At 39.7% G+C, this 22,316-nt stretch overlaps 1 protein-coding gene across 4 annotated transcripts in view; it reads right to left on the reverse strand.

Moving 5' to 3' along the window:
- Nucleotides 1-9,017: 9,017 nt before the first annotated feature.
- Mthfd2l (methylenetetrahydrofolate dehydrogenase (NADP+ dependent) 2 like) overlaps nucleotides 9,018-22,316 on the reverse strand; it is a 109,115-nt gene continuing 95,816 nt past the window's right edge. For all 4 annotated transcript variants that reach the window (XM_036201376.1, XM_036201381.1, XM_036201379.1 and 1 more), the window contains exon 8: nucleotides 9,018-10,326. In XM_036201376.1, the coding sequence (XP_036057269.1) occupies nucleotides 10,214-10,326 (113 nt within the window). In that variant the 3' untranslated portion in view covers nucleotides 9,018-10,213. The remainder of the gene's footprint in view (nucleotides 10,327-22,316) is intronic.

Here is a 22,316-nt window from a genome sequence, read left to right on the forward strand (position 1 = left end):
TTATATTTCATGAAGCGTCATTTGGCAGTTCTTACCAATCCAAAAACTATGTGCTCCTGGCAGCAGCTTAAAGCCTGCAGGCACTCACACACTTGTTTAGGATACCTGCGTTATCTAGAGATGTGATCAAATTTCCTCTTGAAACACTGGTTTCCTGTCACCTGTGGGCATAATCACACATGTAAAAGTTCTTAAAACAACAAAAATGAATGCAAATGCAGCAAAGTCACGGCTGCTGTGATGAACTATGGCTTTCCTAGTAGGCTACAAAGGACCACAGCCAAGATAGCTGCAAACCAGTAGACAGGGTAACCTGTTAGGATCTGTAAAATTTCCCGATTGGACAGTCAGTTCCATTCCCTTTCATTATAGCTGCTGGGGGAAAAACGTACTAAGCATATTTAAAAAATATTTTTTTAATATGGTTATAAAGAAGAAGAACCGAATTTATGTAAAAAGAATGTGTAGTATTCCATTTTCATTTTTGTTACTTAGCTGGATTCATGATAAATTTTAAGTAAAATTACTTCTAATACTATAACATTAACCTTTATGTCATTCTGGCATTTAATGCTTTATGAAGAAATGAGATGGACCACCAAGTTCTAGGTACAAGAGTATTTAAATCTGGCCTCATGATAGAATGCCCAGAATCAATGTATTAATAATATTGAAATTACATGTGGTGCAATAGTCATAGACCCTTTCTTGAGGTATACCTAATGAATAGCTAGTTTTGATTTCATATTGCACTCAAGGTTTTCTCACTGTTGACCCAGTAATGATTAAAATGAGATTATAAAAGCCCAAATATGAAATTTTGTCTGTGTATTTTTGTATAAACTATAGGAGCTACTTGTAAATTTTCACCTGTCCCAAATTACTTTGAATATTTATGAATATGGTTTCCTGGAGTGGTGTGCCTTTCTACTTGGAATTTCATTTGCTTATATTTCCTGAATCGTGAAAACTTGTCCAAGGTTGATTATCGTGTGAATCATGTCCACCAAGCAAATTATATTTATCAGAAAGAATCCCTTTCTGTAGTCAAATCAGAATTTGGCTTTAGAAATCACACAAGCACGAGCTTGTCCTCATTACAGCTTGGGCAATCATTTACCATAAGAGTCATCACTTTAAAAAGCTAAAAGAATATGTACCACTTGGCTTACTTTAAATATGTCTACACACTGTAGCTCTAGTTTTAGGGTCCTAAAGAACTATTTAGTATGTCAATTTCTGGGCATTATTTTTCACAAGAATATAATAGTTGAATTACAAATAAACAATCTTCTTTAGCATCTTATGGAGAATTTAAGACAGTTTACTAAGGATTAAAATAGCATCACAAGCCTTTCAAAGTTTCTGGAAAGAAATAAAGAAATGTTAGGATCCCCCACCCCCACTCCATGTGTGTGTGTGTGTGTGTGTGTGTGTGTGTGTGTGTGTGTGTGTGAGTGAGAGAGAGAGAGAGAGAGAGAGAGAGAGAGAGAGAGAGAGAGATGATCAAACCCAGAACTTCATCACATATATTAAGCAAGTTCTCAACCAGTGTCAAATAGACCTGGACCAAATATCTTTATTTTTAAGACTGAGCTATAGATGCACAATAGTTATCTTTGTAATCACAATTAAGTGAGGGCGCTGGGGAGATGGCTCAGTTGGAAAAGCACTTGCGATGCAATTGTGAAGACCTGAGTTTGGATGCACAGCACCTGTGTAATAACCAGGGGTGATGGAACACACCAGAAATCTTAGTGCTCAGGAGGGAAGATGCAGGTTCTTGGGGCTTGCTGCAAGCCTGTCGACGTCAGTCTGTAAACTCCAGGGTCAGTGAGATGCCACGTTGGTGTCAGTTAGATCTTGTCAACTTGACACAACTTAGACATATCTGAGCAGAGAGAATCTCAGTTGAGAATTGCCTCCATCAGACTGTCCTGTGGACATGTCTGTGGGCATTGTCTTCATTCACGATGGCTATGGGAAGACTCTGCTTACTGTGGAGGGTGCCACCTCTGAGAGGTGGCACACATAGTCCACCCACAAATAAACATAATACCCCCATATTTGTTGTCCGCAAAAAAATCGGGATGCTACCCCCTCCTGCAGGATCTTCATGTAGTTAATGGTCTAATGAAAAAAATGAGGTTTACATAGCCAGGCCTCACCCACCATAGCACTATTTCTCCATCTTATTATATATTAGTTTTAGATATTAAGGATTGCTTTTTGCAAGTTCTTCTGGTGCCACAGGACTAAGATCATTTTGCCTTTGGTATGTGGGAATTTAATATGCATAAACCAGCTAAGCGATATCAGTGGACTCTTTTGTCCCAAGGAATGAAGAATAGCCGCACTATTTGCCAGTTCTGTTTCTCAAGTTTTGGTCAATGTCCCCAGGGATGTTCTTTTGATCCATTATATGGATGGTTTCCTCCTGAAACACCCAGATGCAGTCTACCTGAAAAAAATCTGTCAAAGGATTATTAGATCTTGCATTGTTACATCTGATAGCGGCTCCAGATAAGGTCCACATGGTACCCCTCTTTGCCTTTTTAGGCCTCTCCATTGCTAAGCAGATCCACCCCCTTTCCTTGTAATTGGAAATGAAGGAATTATACTCACTATCAGAATTACAACAATTATGTGGTGCAGTTAATTGGCTTAAACCTTTCTTATCCATCCCTGACCAAGAGATGAGACACCTCTTTTCATTGTTGGAGGGCCTCACCTGTCCTTTCAATAAGGTTAGGCTTACCCAAGAAGCTAAAGAATTGCTACTAAAGGTTTTGGCCATTCTAGATACCTCAAGACTGCAACACAATGATCCCCAAAGGCCTTTATTGGCAATCATCCTCTGGACATGTAGGGGATTTGAGGGAGTATTATGGCAATCTGGGCCCCTTCTATGGATACATCAAGCACATTATAACAAAGTCATCTCTAAGTTTTTACCACTCCTTCCAACTTGGCCTTAAATCATGGATGCTGGCACAGAGAACATATGGATGAGAGCCAGATAAGGTTGTCTTCCCCTTTTCTTTAAAGAATACCCAGTCCCTCTGGGAAGATTCTATCTCATTCCAGGAAATGGTTGCAGGATTCACAGGAACTATTGACAATCATTTGCCAAAAAATAAAATCTTAGCAGAATTCCCCACACTTCCAATAGAGATACAGCCCCATGCAGTCCCCTACTCCACTCTTATCCTCATGCCACCCTGTCTCTTTTCAGATTCCAATAAAAACAGATATGGTGCTCTTATCCAGCACCCTGGCTCCAAAGATTTTACAAATATTATCCCTAACCCTGGTTCTGTTCAATTGGGTGAGCTATTGGTCCTCCTCAAGGTTCTAGTGGTGTGCCAGACTGAGCCCATTAATATTTTTGCTGATAGACAATACACTGTACAAGCAGTTCATGTGCTGGCCTTTCCTTGAGTCAAAGACTAACTACTAACTGACTCCTATCACCAGCACCATGTTGCTCATACAAGATACCCTAAATCAGAGGACTGAGCATTGTTACCTGTCACATATTAGGTCTCATTCCAAATTACCTGGAATATTGGCTCAAGGAAATGAGGTCACAGATACCATCATATTAACAGCCAGTGTGGATCTCCTAAAGCAAGCCAGGATTCTTCACCAGCAGTTCCATCTGTCTCCACAGAATTTGCACAAACTTGTTCCAGAATTACTGGGTTCCCAATGTAAACATTTGTCCTGGGCATATGCCACTTGTGCACCTCTTGTCCCCTTAGGTCCACTTCAATATGCAGGGGTTAATCTGGGGCTTGTTGACTAATGCCATCCAGCATATGGCTGTTACACATCATGCTCCCTTTGGCAATCTTAAATTTGTTCATGTGATAATAGATACCTGTTCCTCCTTTGTTTATGCCCTCACCCTTTCTGGGAAGAAGGCTGTCGATGCTATCAAAGCCCTGAAGTCAGCCATGGTAGTTATGAGGGTATCTTGGGCACTTTAAGACTGACAATGGCCCTGCCTAGACCTCTCAACAATTCAATGACTTTCTGGGGTCCTGGAAGATTTCCCATACCACTGGCATCCTCTACAATCTCCAGAGACAAGCCATTGTGGAGAAAACCAACAGAGCTCTTAAGGAGCTGTTGACAAGGACTATCTAGCCAGAGGCTAGGAGAGATCCTCATCTGGCCTTAACAGAGGTCCTTTTCCATACGAACTTTCTCAGTTTTGATGACAAGGGGCTCAGCCAGGCCTACAAGCACTGGGCATCTCTGCCAAAGAACACATCCCTGCCCTTGGTCAGATAGAGAGATCCTATCTCCCTCCGATGGCAGCAACCAGCCCAACTGCTAATCAGTGGAAGAGTGTATGCTTGTGTTTTTCCTCAGAGTACCACTATGCCAATATGGATCCCAGAAAGAGATGTGTGCCTGGCCACAGATAAGCCTGCTTCCACCAAGGAAGATATAACCCAGCATGGGTAATGTATATACTCCCCCTTTTTGCTCTCATTGTCCCTCTAAAGGCTGAAGACTTGTGGACTCTAGCTTTTCCTCATTTCATATGACACATTTTGAAATGAGGAACATTAGTTTAACAGGCCAGGAGCTAGCTAAATATATTAAGGGTCCATGATCAGCTGAGTTTCTATATTATTTACTACTGCTAACACACGAAATTTTCCAATTAAATCACACGAGGGCAGGGCTTATGGCCTTTGACTCTTTATTTTTGAGATTTTGCATGATATATAAAGGCTGTTTGATCCATCCTGGATTTTCACTTATGTTTTGATTGGTGGAGTGGTGCTTTTAATCTTTCTCCTTTTTAAGTGTCTCCTACAGTACATCCAGCAACAATGTGCAGCCATTAAGGTAACTCTACAGGTGTTAATGGCTCTTAGACATCCAACTCATAGCCCTCCACAGGAGGTTATGCATGTCTGGCTTTCTGAAATTCAAAAGGCTACTGCCTGACCCTCCCCACCCAGGGTGACTCCCCAGGGATGGATGCTCTTTGAGGGCTGATAGTCAATGACAGATAAGAGTTTGTTTGACAAGTCAACCTAAGACAGACACAGTTCAGTTACTGAGCCACCCCCACCCCCACCCCCATGCTGCTCCAAGGTAGGGTCAACAAGGCTAGAGCAAAGAACTCTGACTCCTGCTGAGCACCCACATAATAAGATAAAAGGGTATACGTAGTAGGACAGGTCCATAAGGTTGAGAAAATGGGCTCAAACCAGTTGCCAAGGCATACACATAACATACTTCTTCATGAGCCAACCTGGAATGTGCCTGAGGGCCTAGCAACAGGTGCTGTCAGGGGTCCTGATTGCTGTGACAGTTCCTGATTGTGCCTAGCCAATGAGGGATGACCATACAATGCCACCAGATTGGGACACAGCTTGGGTGCTGGGAGGAGGGTATATAAAGCCTTCCCCATTACTGAATAAATGAGTCTGCTATTTGCCTTCAACTAACTCCTGGTGTCTGTGTCATTGACTCTGTGCCTTCTCACTATATACCCCAAGGGAGCCATTCCTGCTCTTGTAGCTGTGTCCTCTGGCACACTCAGAAGCTCTTACTACTCTTCCAGCTGTGTCCTCTGGCACAAGTGGCTGTACTGATCTCAGAGGAAGTCTCTTAACTCCAAAAGTCAAATGTTAAATACATGTGCTTTTATTATAAGAAACTTAATATTAAGGAACAAAAGTTCTCACTCATATCAGTGTAGTCTGGATTTTTGTTGGGCCACCAGCTCACAAAAAAAATGACACAGAGACTTACTATTGTGAAAGCTTGGCCTTAGCTTAGGCTTATCCCACTAGCTCTTATAACTTAAATTAAGCCACATTTTTAAATCTACAATCTTTTATGTGGCTCAGTTACCTTTACTCTGTACTGCCCATCCTGCTTCCTCAACTTCTGGCTGGTGACTCTGCCTTTCTTCTTCCCAGAACTCTCTCTGTCCAGAAGTTCTGCCTACACCTCCTGCCTAGCCATTGGTCATTCCACTGTTTACTAAACCATAGTGACACACTTTCACACAGTGTAAAGTAATACTCCACAACATATCAGAGATTAGAGATGGGTGACTAACTACCAGAAGAATTCCCACGTAGACTAGACCACACTGAGACACCCCTCCACCATCAAGGCTTCCACTTTACACTAGGCAACAGCTCTAAGTCAGTTCACCTTCTGCTTTTCCTCTAGAGTCTGTACTGATGGATCCTATACCACTCTCCATATGAAAGTAACTTCAATCCTCTCACCAAAAAGTCTTTTTTCCAACTTTAAAGGATAGAGAGATCCTTTAGATCCTTGCAATAGAGCCTATTTCAAGATGGACTTACTGGCATCTTCATTTATTGCCAATACACACTAAAGCGAATTAGAATTAAGAAAGAGAGGGGGCACTCCACTGTCACTTTGTTCTCATGCCACACTTCTTTTTAAAGCATTTACCTCTCTCCTGCAGTCACAAGTACCTCTAGAAGTTTATTCCTCCATTTCTTTCTATTTTGTTACTTTTGTTTCTTTTCATTTTGTTGGTCTTTCACTCAATGAGTACTTATAGCTAATTGTCAGCAGGAAATACTTATGATTGTTATTTATCCCTCTATATTTGTCCTATAATTATTTCAGATGTCATTAGCATTTCTCTATTCACTCATAAACTACCAAATGTCTACTGCAATCATGGCATTGGGCTGTGCAGAATGCTGTTTGTGGAAGCAAATGTGTAGACAGTGCATGTTTTCTGACTTTCAATAACTAAAGTCAGCCAGGGAACATACATGTGCAACCTGGTAAGAAGTGTCAGCTACCATAGTTATTAGCACAAAGAGCTATGGCAGTTGAGAAGTGGAACTCAAATTTTCATGACATAATTTCATTTGGAATGAGTCTTAATAAGTAAGATTTTTATAGGTAATGAATGATGTGATCTCTGCCCTTGGCTGAGCACTTTAGTAACTAACTTTAGTAACTAAGAAGATTACTTCCCTCACCTCCCATAGAGATGGTTAGGAAAGAGAAAAGACAAAAGATTAAGAGGAAGTCTTCAGCACTCGATAGCTATTCAGCTAACAAACATCTACAAGCACTGAATGGGGTAAAGGATAGAAGATGGATAGTGGCCTCCAATTCTAGGAATTTAGTTGCCAGTATGTGCTGTTGAATTTTATATTTTCACCATCAGACATGAACATCCATCCCCTTCCAGGATTTATATTACTTCATGACTGTTGCTTACGTAATATGCTATTACCTCACACTCAACATGTCTCAAATTGAACTTATTATCTCTTCTCCCAAGTCAACTCCCATTATAACTTCCTTATGCTAATCGATGATGATATCTTCCAGCTCAGACTGCAGTCCTCTTCACTTGATAAATATCATCTTCACTCTCGCTTCTTGTGGTTTCTTCTGACTTCCACCATTCTCCACCTTACTCTGTTCACTTCATCTGACTGAAATTTTTATTCTATGTTTCCTTGTGTTACAGTACTACTTCCATCAATTCTTTAAGCTTCTCTGCAGACAGTATAAGGGAAAATAGTATATCTTCACACTTCTCCTCAAGGGCATCACGTATCTACAGTTACAGACTCCATTCCCTGAATGGAATCATACCATTCAGCCAATTTTGTCTTTTATGTATGAGAAAAGACTCCCACCTTCATTACACATTTGTGTATACTCAACTGAGCCTGCTTGTTTTTTGTTTTTTGGGTTTTTTATATTATTATTATTATTATTAGGTGTTTTCAAGACAGGATTTTTCTGTGTTGTTTTGGCGCCTGTTCTGGATCTCGCTTTGTAGACCAGGCTGGCCTCGAATTCACAGAAATCCGCCTAGCTCTGCCTCCCGAGTACTGGGATTAAAGGCATGCACCACCACTGCCCACCTGAGCCCACTTGTTGATAAAACCTATACCTCAGCCAGATGAGCTCAATTTTAGCAGAAAATCTTGCTAACTCAGCTCTTGGTAGCCCCATCCCACATCTTGTATATATTTGTGATGAGGTTCCTTTTTTCCATGCATTGATGTCAAAGTCTCTGGCCTGCTGTTACCAAGAACATGTCAGCAAGAACTTTCCTCTTCTTGATATCTGAATATATTGCTCTTAGTAATTCCTCACTCACTGATGCATTGATTTCCCCATCTTGGTGGCTCAGCTATGAGTCCCCATGTGTCTTTGCTCCATGTAGAGACAAAGACACTCCGTCTCCTTGACCCTGTGGATTCCACTGTATTTGTTTTAATGAAAGTCTTTCTTTTCAGTGTAAACAAGCATCCAAAAATTTATTTTTGGTTAGTCTCTGGAAGACTGACCCCTAAATAAATAATGTACTGAAATAATCCTTTTCATTTCACTGGGCAGAGGAACACTCATAACTACAGTCCCTCTATTTTTAATATTCATGAATCTCTGGGAATTTTAGTTTGGAACCCAGGCTCCATTAAAATTTATTTAAACCATACCCTTTCTAAAATGTTTGCCTACAAACTGAATTTACAGGTCCGTCAGGAATACTTGACCACCTGGTCTGGAGTCACTGTAGAACACATTCTACTGCCTTTGTTTGTTTGTTTTTTAAAAGATTTATTTGTTTATTTTGTATACAGCATGTATGACTACAGGTCAGAAGAGGGCACCAGATCTCATTACAAATGGTTGTGAGCTACCATGTGTTTGCTGGGAATTGAACTCAGGACCTCTGGAAGAGCAGTCAGTGCTCTTAACCTCTGAGCCATCTCTCTAGCCCCAGTTCTACTGTCTTTTCTTTCATGTTTGAGAAACTTAATACCAGAATGCAGTAACTAAACAGCTAACAGGAATGGTAAGACCTCTCAGTGGGTAGAGGTGCTTGCTGTCAAGCCTGATCTGTCTCTCTCATCCCCCCAAACACACACACACACACACACACACACACACACACACACACACACCAAAATATTTAAAGCTATCTTAACAAAAGAATATAGCTATAATTCTTCAAATTGCTTTTATTGGACAGTTGAAATATTAGTTATAAACCGCTAATCTATTTTCACACAAAGGATCAAGAGGCACACCGATAAAAACATGCACTGAACAATGACCATTATTAGTACATAAATACACTGGGATCTGGGCATGAAACCTTAGTGCCAATTATATGGATCTAGTCATTCAATAGCCTTTAATTAACAGTCACACAGATTTCCCAACTTGAATTGTATTGGAAACATAGCATCTGTGTTAGTAACCAAATGCTATCTTAGAAAAGAGAAGAAATTTGTGCACAAAGACTAGCTTTTAGTTATATCCCAAGGATCAATTTTAATAAAATGAAAGCATTATAATTCTATCAGATTTCTGCTCCCATGAACAAATATATCACAATTCTGTAATGACAGATTCATGCACACAGCATTAGCATTGTATTTGGTTGATATTCGTGGGGAAACCACTTTCATTTGACTTTGTACACTCATGTTGTGAGATTTTTCTATTATCATCAGTGAAGTGAAATGAACAATATGGAAACCACATGGTCTTATACTGCAGCAAGTGAAATAGATAATGTGGGAGCCTAACACGCATGCCCTTCTGCTACACCAAGAAATCATTTTTCAGTTTTCCAAGTAGCATAACAGCTTTTGTCTAAATGGTTTTTGTTTCTTAAATAAAACATCAGTTTTTCCATAAGATTGCCTTATGGTATGCCAGGAGATAACTGAAATTAAGACTTCATTTTCAACATTCTATCTTCCTCTTAACAAATGAGTTCTTTTTCAACAGATAACCTAGAATATGAACTATATTAAAAAAATCACAATTATAACAAATTACAGTTTACATGGCACCCATTTGGCTGACAAAACAGTTATTGAAAACATACTGTTATGTGATATTTAGGTTATGTCAAAAATATATCTATTAAGTATGAATTCTTCATTTGTTTTTAACATTATGAACAAATATCCATAAAATAAAGAATTGTTACCAAAATTATCATTGGAATTGTTTTTTTCTTAAAACTCAAAATCTATTAGCAAGAAATCCATAAAGTTGTGTAAATAATCAGTTCTACAATGATTCCACTGATGAAAAAATAAATACAATGTAGAAATAAATAGCTTTGTAGTAAAATAGAAAGAATTTTGCCTGTTGTCAAATAAATAAGCAGCACTATTCATTTTTTTGTAGTCTCCTGTGTGACCTAGTAAATGATTCTCTTGGCAGCCAGAAGTGTGTTCTTCAGAAGCATGGCCACGGTCATGGGTCCCACACCTCCCGGCACTGGAGTGATAAAGTTGGCTTTCTTCTTAACAGCTGAGGAGACAGAACATTGCTTCATTTTAAACATATCTAATAATATCATCATTGAACACACTCTATGTAGTCTCTTCCCCCATTATGCCCATAATATTATAAACCTCCAATCATTTATAAGATGAAGTAGGCTACAATGAAAACAGACATAAACTCACTCTCTCTCTCTCTCTCTCTCTCTCTCTCTCTTACACACACACACACACAAACACACACAAACACACACACACAAACACACACACACAAACACACACACAAACACACACACAAACACACACACACACACACACACACACACACACACACACACACACACACACTTTATTCTATGATTATCTGTAGTGGACACAAAGGGATAGGCTCAATCCCCATGCTTCAGCTTTGTATGAACAAAAGCAATAAGCTATGATCAATGTGATTACCTGTCATTCTTGATATAACTCATAGAAAAAAGTAGACTTATAGAACAGGAACCTGAGCTAACATTACTCACACAACTATAGGCAGTCACGATGAGGCCCTGAAGTGGGAACACATTAACCCAACTTAGATTATGTGCTATGTGCCAGGAGTCACAGGGCAGGGATATTTCAAGATTATTCTAAGTCTGGGCATCAGGGGCTGCTGGGCTTGTTCATCATTATGAGAGAGAGACAGAGACAGAGAGAGGCTCTGAGAGCTGCAGGTTAGTCATGGCAGCTGGCCTTGAGAGAATGAACCTGCCAGTCTGCAGGATGATGTGACCTGATTTGGGGAGCAGGGGACAGCTGGAGGATTTGAGATACAACTAATTTAAAAAATACAAAATTGGTCACAACAAGAAGGTCAGATACAGGGACTCATCCCTCTCCTCTTTACAGAGGCAGAACTCTGTTTGAACTCTATATTTCCACAATTGCATGTATTATCATGGAAAAGTCCCAGGTGTTTGAAGGGACAGCACTGAAGAGTAGGAAGTTCTGAAAGAAAGAAACACTGTGGAAGCAACTGCAACATATTGATTTTCCTACTTTTTTATTAGGGGCACTGACAGTATGTTACATGTTACACTTCAAATCACACAGCGGCTTAGCAAGCAGTATAGGTCATTTTCTTCCTTGGAAGTCAGACTCGACATCCACTGGTCTGCCTCTGTCACACCATCTTCCTCTTGCAATTTTTTTTTTTAAACCGTATACTCAGGATTACATTCATGCTAAAAAATAAGAACTGTGTGAAGGGATAGGAATGGGAATGGGCTGTTGCATGAAACACCTGCAATACAGCTTAGTTCAAAATCTGCATTGGTGCTAGTAGACACCACACATGTGCATCCTGTCCTGCCTGTCATTCTTCATGGGGATCTTCACTTGTCTTGGGTTAGGACTTCCCTGGATGTTAACAAGACTTTATTAGCATCAGCGGGTCTCTGCACATTACTCAGTGGGTAGAAGATTAAGCACTGTTGCGAACACAGTTGAGCATCCAAGTACTATTTTCAATTTTTTTTTTAATGTTTGAAACAAAGTAGATACACATGGAGTCAAGGTTTGTACATGGTAATGAGAAGGAAGCAATAATGAATTTTATGTTAAAACATCTACTAGGTTCCTCTGTCATTTTTTAATTTCATTTTCCTGAGGGGCTGTGTCTGAGGAGAAATAAGTTTATATGTTGTAGGATGGTGTTAATATAGTTTATGGTCTATTTACATCAGGAACACCTTTTTTAAGTGAGGAATCATAACAGATGACACTGGGTATTGATGTCAGTGGGTAAAGGAAAATTGCTCATCTGGGGAGGGAGATAGCACCTTGTTCTTCCTCCTCAGTCTAGTAGAAATGTCAGTAGAGCTGATCAGCTCCCTGGGCTGAGTTAACAGTTTACTCATTGCTCCAGGAAACGTACAGAATAGTGTTCAAGGTAAGTCCTCAATGTATTAGGATATCCTGTCTAAGGAAGTCAAACTCCAGTTGCTCCCCGCCACCCACCACCCACGGATTCCGGTATAGAGTACTCAGTCTCACAGTCTGAAGTGCGAAATAATTGCACTAAAGAAAAAGAAGTGTTTCCCATATGAACAATGATAGTGTCAGTTTAAAGCTGGATTGAGACAGAGATTCCTTGTTTTGGAGAATTATATCATATAGCAGCTTCACATTGCTAGGCAAACCCCAATGGGCAGGTAGTTTTGAAATCTCTACAGCATCATGGATGGTAATATCTCATTGGCCAAATCATGTCTCACCATCACATTTAAACTCTAAAGTGTGTGATGAGAAAGTGATAAAGTCACTTTGCAAAGGGGATATGCCAGGACACAGGAAGCATGTGGCCACTTTTTATAGTCTACAATAGCAATAGTTAGTGTCCCATCTGCCATTTCAGCCACACCATGTGTGGCCAGATTTACTCTTTCAAACAGATCTGATCACCTCATACATAGACATTTGTGGAACGGTTACTAACATTAGGATAAAGTAAAAAGTATTCATCATGGCAACCAAGATCCTGTGTCCTCTGGTCCTATCCCCATATCTGATGATTACTGTTCCCATACATGTTACAAACTGGCCCAGATAGAGTCACAGAAGTTTCCCTTGTGTAAGACATAGTTACTAACCCTTGGAACTCACAGTCTTAGTATAGAGATGCATATTTTAAAAATGCAATTACTTAAGTAATAATTGAGTGATGGCTGTGGTGTGTGCTGAGGTTAAGTGTTCATGGCACTGTGAATGTGTTTGGAGGACCTTCCTAAGCCTGATACAGATGTGGCACAGGTAGGCCATACTTTTCCATGTAAGAAATACAGAGATCAGCTGGTGCTCTGGGAAGGGAGACCATGCTTGCAATCAGGAGGGGAAGAAAAATTTCTCTTGGGTAGAAAGCCGCTTGAATCTGGAAAATGCCACAGGAAGACTGGAATTGCTGATCTGTGGGTAAAAGGGATCTACAGGAGAGGATATGGAAGAGGTAGGTGGTTTGTAGAGCACTAATTTTATAATATAACCTAAAATCAATTGCTAAAGTATCTCTGAAGGGAAGAATGAGTACAGACTTGGCTTCATAATCCTTTCCATTATCCTTATTGAAGAGAACTTTTTTTAGTATCAGAATGAGAACAATAGGTATGGAGCAAAGGTCCCTCGTGTTTCAATGGAGGTTTTGACGGGGTGATGAAAGATCCTAGGTGTTCAGCCTATGCATGTGGCTCCAAAAAATGCAAGAGTAACATGTGGTCACAGGGTGTGGAGAGATTACTCACAAGGGATGCGACGAGCGATGTAAGGAATGTTAAAATGCTGTTTAACAACTGAGTTAGGACAAAGGAAGAAGGATGTGATCATTACCCTTTTGGCAGCTGCAACCATGCTTCATGAGAGGGTGTCTCTGGCTTGTGTTTTCTGTGTCATTACTTCCTCTGGAAACTTTATGGTCCCAGTTCCCAGGACTGGCACTTAGGAATCGAAATTATCATTGAAAAGATGTCATCTGGAACATTTTCCAGGTCCTTGCCAGGCAGTGAGTTTTTCCTTCAGTGCCACTGTATTCCTCCATGGCCCTTCAATAAGAAAACTAATGTATCTAAACAGAACTGACTCTGCTAATATTTTATAAAAACTATGTCCTGGAAAGAAAGAATATATTTGTGCCCTAAAAACTTCCGTTTGGGTGGAGCAACAGAAACTATTGCCATGAGTTTCTCTTGTGTGGTTGGTTTTCTTTCTAAGTTTGTTTGGCATTTTGAAAGAAGCACTCTGTGGCCAATGTTAGATTCCCAATAGTGCAACAGCAAACTCTTAGAAGCAACTTAACTTTAAAAGCAGCAACACAAAACAATGCCTGGCTTCCCTCATGTGAATCTCAGCTTCCTAGTATACAGATATAATTGTCTAAATTAAATGGTTAGGGAACTTTCCCATACTTCTAAATGCAAACTACTTAGGCATGGCCTCTCAAACATATCCACTGTAATGAAGGGGAGAGAAGCTTCAGGAAAACGAAGGGCAGGAGTAACAACCTGAAAAACCTGAATGGCACAGGACTAGAGAAAAAGTATGACTCAGGAGGTACCGAAGAACCACTCCACTTTCTCACATGGGTGTTATAAAATGATGATTAGGTGCCTGTGCAGCCACAGAGTAAAGGGCTCTTTCGCACATGGCTCACCACTGAATTTTTGTATGGCAACAGGATCAGGTATAACCAAGGTAATGTACTAAGCTTATCTGGGTTGCTGATTCTTTTTTTTTTTTTTAATTACATTTTATTGATCAATGGATTGATTGTGTGTGTGTGTGTGTGTGTGTGTGTGTGTGTGAGAGAGAGAGAGAGAGAGAGAGAGCGAGAGCGAGAGAGAGAGAGAGCGCACTTACTTATGATTGCATGTGCGGGTATGTAAGCCAAAGGAAATCTTGAAAAGTCCATTCTCCTTTCCCCATGTGGGTTCCAGGGATCAAACTTAACAGGTTCCAGGCTTGGCAGCAAGTTCACTTACCTGATGAGTCATCTTGTCTGCCCCTGTTTCCCTGATTCTTAAGGTTCCCACAAGTTTTCTACATATACTTCATTTCTCTGCATATAGATTCTTTGTCAGATTATCCTAGGGGAAGGAAAAGCATAGGGGATTCTTTGCCTAGAATGGAGCAGAAGAGTGTGACACTCTGGCTTGTGTTTCTATACAGACTGAGCTGGTTTCATTAGGTTAGTGAGCTGGACATACATGGACTTGCTTCACCAATTTATTTTTCAATGTGTATGTGTGAGACAGCTATTCATCAATCTTCCCATCTCTCTCCCTTCCCTCCCTTCCTCTCCCCTTCTCTCTTAACATTAAATCAAATCTTTATTTATTTGACTAGCCATTTCATAGACATGAATGCCTAAAACAATGCCATACCACTTAGAAAACATTGAATGGAGCCATATAGAAACCCAGTTGCCTGGATAAATCAAAACTTGTTTGCGAACTTGTTTGTCCCCAGCAAAGCCTCTTCACAGGGATGCTGTCAGCTGTCATCACAGTTTTATTCTGGTTGACAAGAGTTTAAATACTGCTATGATATTTCTGTTGACAGCTTGGGAACTGACCAATAGTGTCTCCCTTTCACAGTGTCCTTGTGACAGGTGACATGGTTATTTTGTGCCATCTTCCACGATCTTTTCTCTCCTCCACTCTATAGTCCCCTTTCCTTCAGGCACTGAACACTGCCATCAGCAGTGAACTAAGGAACTATTCAGAATGTTGGAAAGTCTGCCACGTCTCTTGGCAGGTCCTTGATCTCAGAAGCTTACCGTAATCAACCTAGAATAGGAGGCAAATGTCTTCCTCATAGGTAATTGTGTCTTAGGGTGCTGAGAAGCAACTACACAATCTCATCATAGTGTAAGAAATCTTTGCAAAGGCATCAGACACTCCCATTGTTGCTGTGAATGTGTTTTTGTACTTTGATCTTAAGATCTTTCCTATAAAAATAAGACTAGTTCATGTCAAAGACATCCTACTAACTAGAATGTGTTTAGAGATTCACTTCATTTCAAAAACCCAAACTTCATAATGACTTGTATTCACTGTGAGCATGAGTGGAGACAGCCAGCATATTGATGACAGAGATCTCATGGTGACCTCCATGGTTCTACTGTTCTTACAGATGACCTTTGTGAGCACCATAAACACAGTCTGTCTCCGAGAACTACTTTTTCAGTCTCTATCAATTTTTCAACTTACTGAGACCTGTCATCTTTGGGTTAAAGTAGTAGGTCCTCCCTTAGAGTAAAGTTAGCCTGTGGGGTGATCCTGTAATTATGTTCTCTAAAAAGCTGCTATTTTAAGTCAGACTGATCAATCATACCATCAGCTTCAGTGAATGACACCGGTAACTAAGTTGGAAACAAGATATAGCTCGAGAAGTCTACTTCCTCAGAAAGTGGAAACATTCTCTTACCTTCCCATGTGGTAGAAGACACTCTTAGGACTAAGAGGCATCAAAAGAATCTATTTGAAATGAATTCTCACATATCCAAAAAGTATAAATTTCGGAGGCTTATTTATTGTTTGCATGGTTATATGCCCCATATTCATAATGCGAGTAGCATGACACAAACTCAAGCAATATTTGCCGAAGAATTCAATGAATGGACGAATCTTTGGACATGCCAGGTGTGCATCATTCCTGAGGGACCTCCTTGTCTGGGGCCCTATCTTCATCAGACAGTTCAAAAGTCCTGATACCTACTGCTATGGCAGCAAACAGGGCTCTGTCAGCTCCTCCACTGAGGCTGCGTGTCTATCCATCCATATCTTTTTTTTTTTTTTTTTTTTTGCCAGAGCTGAGGACCGAACCCAGGGCCTTGTGCTTGCTAGGCAAGTGCTCTACCACTGAGCTAAATCCCCAACCCTCCATCCATATCTTAAGCATAAAAGTTTCAAAGCTAAGAGTCAATTACTTATCAGCTCTCAACTGATTAATAAACAAACCAATAGAGCCTCCTAACTGGCTCACAGGCTCTGCCACAGGGTTTAAAGTAAGTAAGTAAATAAATAAACAAATAAAAATCCCTAATCTTAAAACACACTCAGGGCTTCTTCCTCTAACAGGCAAAAGCCTATGAAGACCTTCATGGACTATGTTTACCTTCTACAACAAGCTGTAAAAGACACAGAACAAGGAGATAGCCATTCGTTGACTTATAAAAATACAAATCCTGACTGGACCTCTAAGTGTTTTGAATGCAGAAATTAGGCCTTGCCATTTTCTAGGGATGGGATTTCTCCCATGATAGATACACTCACAAACAGGTTCCAGTGAGCAAACAATTTCAGAGCTGCCAGGTTGTTGTTACTGATTTTAAAATTGATTTTTACTATTCCTTTATGTGCTGATGATTTAAAAAAAAACAAAAACTTATCTTTTCGATGAGTATTACTAATTATAAAAAAGTAAAAAAAGTAAGTGATATAAAGATATTTTAATAATGAAGGATCTATCTATATACGATGGTTAAAATGCTTGAGTATTTCCAGATGGAGAAGAAAGGTAAAAGGTTTATACAGTGGTTGGATGTTTCCAGATTTACAAAAAAGAAAGAAAAAAGAGTGTGAGCCAGATAATGGTTGTGCATACCTTTAGTTCTAACACTCTGGAGGCAGAAGCAGGCAGATCTTCATGAGTTCAAGGCCAGCTTGATCTACAGATCTACAAAGTGAGTTCCAGAGTAGCCAAGGTTACACAGAAAAACCCTGACTAAATTAAAAAAAAAAAAGTTATAGTAAAGATTAAGATATCTAGGTGTTTCCAAAAAAAATTTAAAGATTTATATGATTTGTAAGTATCTTAGTAAGGTCTCTAAGGGATGTATAAGATAAGACTCCAAAATGATACACACATGAGGGTAAACCTTCAAATTTTAACAGCGTGATGTATGTATAACAGTTTTATGTACCAGCAACTAAAGCCTTAGAAAAGCAATTAAAACCATCATAGACGCAGGCTGAAAAAAACTAAGCCTCCTTTGTCCTTTGTTCATGTTTATCCCAATGAGTTTTCAAGCTTTATTTTTGCTACATTTCAAGCACATTGAGTTTTGAAGAGCTTTATACTGTCACCTATTAACTGCTTCTGGATACTGAAGATTTCAAAACAGAGTAAAACAGACAACAGTCCTGCTTATGGAGCTAAACTTTTATCTGTTTCTGTCAACTTTGGAAAATTCATGTCTTTCATGGCATTTCCTAAAATCCCCAAGGACAAGTCATAATTGAATGAGTTCATTTATTACTAAAAAATCAAATACATAAACAACAAAGGGGGAATATGGGATTAACTGCACAGTAGTAACTTGTTAAAGCAATGCAAACACATCCTTTGACATTTTATATTATTTCTTGGAAATCACAGGGAAAAAAAGAAATTTTAACCAAATTCATGACTTTATGCAAACTTTCTTGTAGTTGGAGAGCTTCTCTCCAGCCCCCACCAAGCCCTGTTAGTCCAACAACCCACTTATAAAATAAACACACAGACATTCATATTATTTAAATTGCTTGGCCATTAGCTCAGGGCTACCATTGTCCAGCTCTTACTCTTATATTTATTTAGCCCATTTCTATTAATCTATACTTTGCCACATGGCTGTGGCTTACCATTACCTTATCTCTTTCTGGTCATGGCAGTGGCTGGCAGTCTCTCCCTCCCCAGCCTTCACTTTCCAGAATTCTCCTCCTCCTTGTTCCACCTACCCTATCCTTCGTGCCTGGCTACTAGCCAATCAGCACTTTATTTATTTTAACCAATCAGATCAACACATTTGACATACAGAACATCCCACAGCACTTTCTCATAGACCCAACTTATGTCTGGGTCCTGTTCTCTTCATAACTCGGAAATAGGCTCCACATCTGTGCTTTCTCCTACAGGATTAGTAAAGCTGAACCATTAACTGGCACCAGAAGGCAACAACCTGGTAACCAAAGGACATTTTTCTGAATTTCAAACACATGTAAACTGCATGTCACTTCTAATTCTCTCCCCATTGACCAAACTTCTTTTTATTGTACTGACACCCTGTACCATCCGCTGATTAATTCTTGTCAAGTTATTCAATGCATAAATAACACTTCAACTATATCTTTATGATATTAAAACTTTCCTTCCTGTTCGTTCCTATAAAAATAAAAGAAAAATGGTCTTTAGAAAAATATAAATGCTATTTTGGGGGAAGTTATTGATGGTAATAAAAGCTACAAGTTTTATAGGGCTGATAACTGCTGTCATCTTAATGCTTATTGGAATCCTAACTGCTAATATGGTAGGAATATTGGCTCTCCAGCAAGGAATACAAACAGCTCAGTTTACCAATGAGCTAGCTGAAAATTTCAAGGATAGAAAGAACTCAAGAAAAAAACAGACATAGATTTTTTTTTTTTCAGAAAGGCTGGATGCCCTTGATGATAGCATTGATTAGACTGGGCACCAAAGTCAAGCTATTAAAATTGATTTCCATTATAATTAACTTATATTGTATCTCTGCTTTACCTTACAGTGATAATATAAATATCTATGGAAATTGATTAAGAACCATCTCAATGGAGAATGGCCTCAACATAGCTGTACTATTGACCTTGGACAGTTATATCAAGAAATATATTCATTAGAATATTCTAATTCTAATTCTTTTGTCAATAGTCGCTGGTCAACAGTTTGCAGATGAATTATGAAGTACCATGTCTCAGTCCCTTTATTATTTTATACAATCAGACTACTAAAATCCTGATAAATTTAATATTAGTTGCTCTTATTCTTTTATTGCTTCTAATAGGCTGGCTCTGCAGTCAGAGAATTCAGAGATGATTGATAGCCCAAGAAAGAGCTGATTATATCACCATGGTCCTGCAAAATGAGAAGGGGAGGGGGTTGGGGTCCAGATGGTCCTCAATGTCTTACTCAAACACAATTCTTGACCCAGATGTGGTCATGAGATTTCAAAAGACTCCAGCATGTGACAACGCCCAGGAGGAATGTCTCCAGTGCAAAACATGGCCACAAGGGCAAAAAAGTACAGAAAACTCAGATAAGGGGTCAAAGATACTGTTTGCTAACCTCTGCTTAAATGCTATCCCTAGTAGCTATCTAAACAATACAGAAACATCACTGGGAAAATAAAAACGGTTCTTGAAGTGAACCTAGAGTCTTGAGTCTCTCTACCACTACCCTCCTTTCCAGATCCAGGCATCAGATGCCCAGGATTGCATTGTCTGAGGTGTAAGAGCATGAACAGGAAGGCTAAAACTTAGTGTGGGGTAGAAACACAGACTGTACAGGACAAGAGGCTCACACTAGAAAGGAAGAGTTTAGTTGGGACCAACTAAATAAAAACGCATGATAGCATGACAAAAATCGGCAGCTAAGCATGCTAAGGGAGCCTGAGGAAGACAGAAATAGTCATGAATGCATCCAGGTGGATTTCTTTGACAGATAGATAAAGAACAGACTAAACCAAAGAAACACTGACGACAGAAAATCAGTGAAGAAGGCAATGGTAGCTAAAGTGCAGAGTTACGGGCTTCCAGATCATCAGCACAGTGGGAGTGAAAAGGTGAATCATGTGTACTGCTTGCAGCCAGCTGTGTGCTCAGCGATTCACCGGCGTTAATTAGCTCGTGTATGGCGATTATTTCATTTAATATTCAGGACAACTTTCTAAGGCAGGTATGATGATCTCAGTTTTTCAATGATAAAATCAAGTCTCAGAATGACTACAAGGCAAAGTGATTTACCTAAGATTGTAATTGTTTTAAGCAAGGGAGCCAGGATTCAAACCCAAGTCAGCCTGACTCCAGAGTGCAGTCATTTAGGAAAAGCTAATGACAGAAAAAAAATGTGAAGTGAAAACTCTGAGGTTTCAACTGTAGAACATTATAGAAGGAGAGAAAACAGATGAAGGGTTTGGTCCCATCTCCAGTAGTCTCTTAGAGGGACAATAAGCACTTCACTGCCCTGTGCCCTCTGAGATTGCAATTCTGAGACACATTTCACCAGATGGAGTTCTAGTTCTACGATTTATCATCCCTTTGTGGGAGTCATTTCCTGATTAGTGCATATTCGTTTGAAAACTTCAAATGTAGACTCCAGCGTCTGGGGCAAATTTACAAGTTTTTACATCATACTTCCATTCTTGAATCAACTGTTTTACATCATAGTTCCATTCTTAAATAAACTGCATTGGACACAGTAGTGAGTATTAATCCTCTGTTTTTTCCTCTTTGCTGCCTTGACTGTTGCTTCCCCTTGGATAAAACCCCCTTCTTCAGGCCCATTTCCTATAGAGCTATACATCCTAGGTCAGCCCCCTCCTTCCTTTGTTCACACGCCACACCAGCTACATACATCATGCATGGGTCAAATTCTTTGGTCTGGTAAAAAAATTGTTTCAAGAGGATCATGGAGCTGGAATCTACACTCACGCTCATTCCAAGATCCTTAACATCATACATGATTCTGTTTTTCACACCTAATCATTTGACCAATCATCCCAACTCTCCCTTTAAATTATATCTACCATCTCACCACCTCATAATACTTAAGCACATTACTACCCTTGTCCACACCCCATCATTTCTTACTTGGATAATTACAATAGCCTCTTAACAGGGACCCCTGTAGACACCCTTACTTTCCACAGTCCAGCCAGCAATCATGTTGGAAACAAATCAAAAAGAGTAAAACCCAGATTCCTTTCTGTGGCCTTCAAGGCCTTATGTAATATACCACTCCCATTACCACCTCAAAGTTTCCCACAATCTTTCCCTTTATTTACTGTGTCCAGTTACAGTGGCTTCCTTGTAGCTCATCAAAACTACCAGACAGAGCCAGATCTGACCACACACACACACACACACACACACACACACACACACACACACACACCTATAATTCCAGTACTAGGGAAGGTGAGACAGAAGAGTCATGAGTTCAAGACCAGCATTGAGAACATAGCATGTTCAAGGCCAGTCTGCACACAGAAAGACTCTGTCCTGAAGATGACAAAACAAAAACAAAACTACCAAACCTGATCTGAAGATCTTCACAATGACAGCTCTAGTTGCCTGGAATGGTCCTCCCTCATGTCTATGGGGCGCTTTTCCCCATTTGGCAGGTTAGCAGTGAGCTTGTTCTGAGGACCAGCAACTCTACCCATCCATTTCTGGTTACTTATCATGTCTATATGGTCTTTCCCCCATTTGGCAGGTCAGCAGTGAACTTGTTCTGAGGACTCCTTTAAAGCAACTCTACCCATCCATTTCTATGTTACTTGTTTTGTTTTGTTTTAAAGGTTGGTTTTTATTTCATGTTGTTAATGGGTAAGCCAAAGCTCTCATTTGAAAGGGAACAGAGACAGTTTATTCTGGAGCCATTGTGAGTGGCCATGGCCTGGAAATACAGATTCAGATAACCCCAAATTCCATGTTCCAATATGGAAGCAGTTTCATAAAGTTTTATAGTTTCACA

The sequence above is a fragment of the Onychomys torridus genome, chromosome 10 (assembly GCF_903995425.1).
Source record: "Onychomys torridus chromosome 10, mOncTor1.1, whole genome shotgun sequence".
Lineage (NCBI taxonomy): Eukaryota > Metazoa > Chordata > Mammalia > Rodentia > Cricetidae > Onychomys > Onychomys torridus.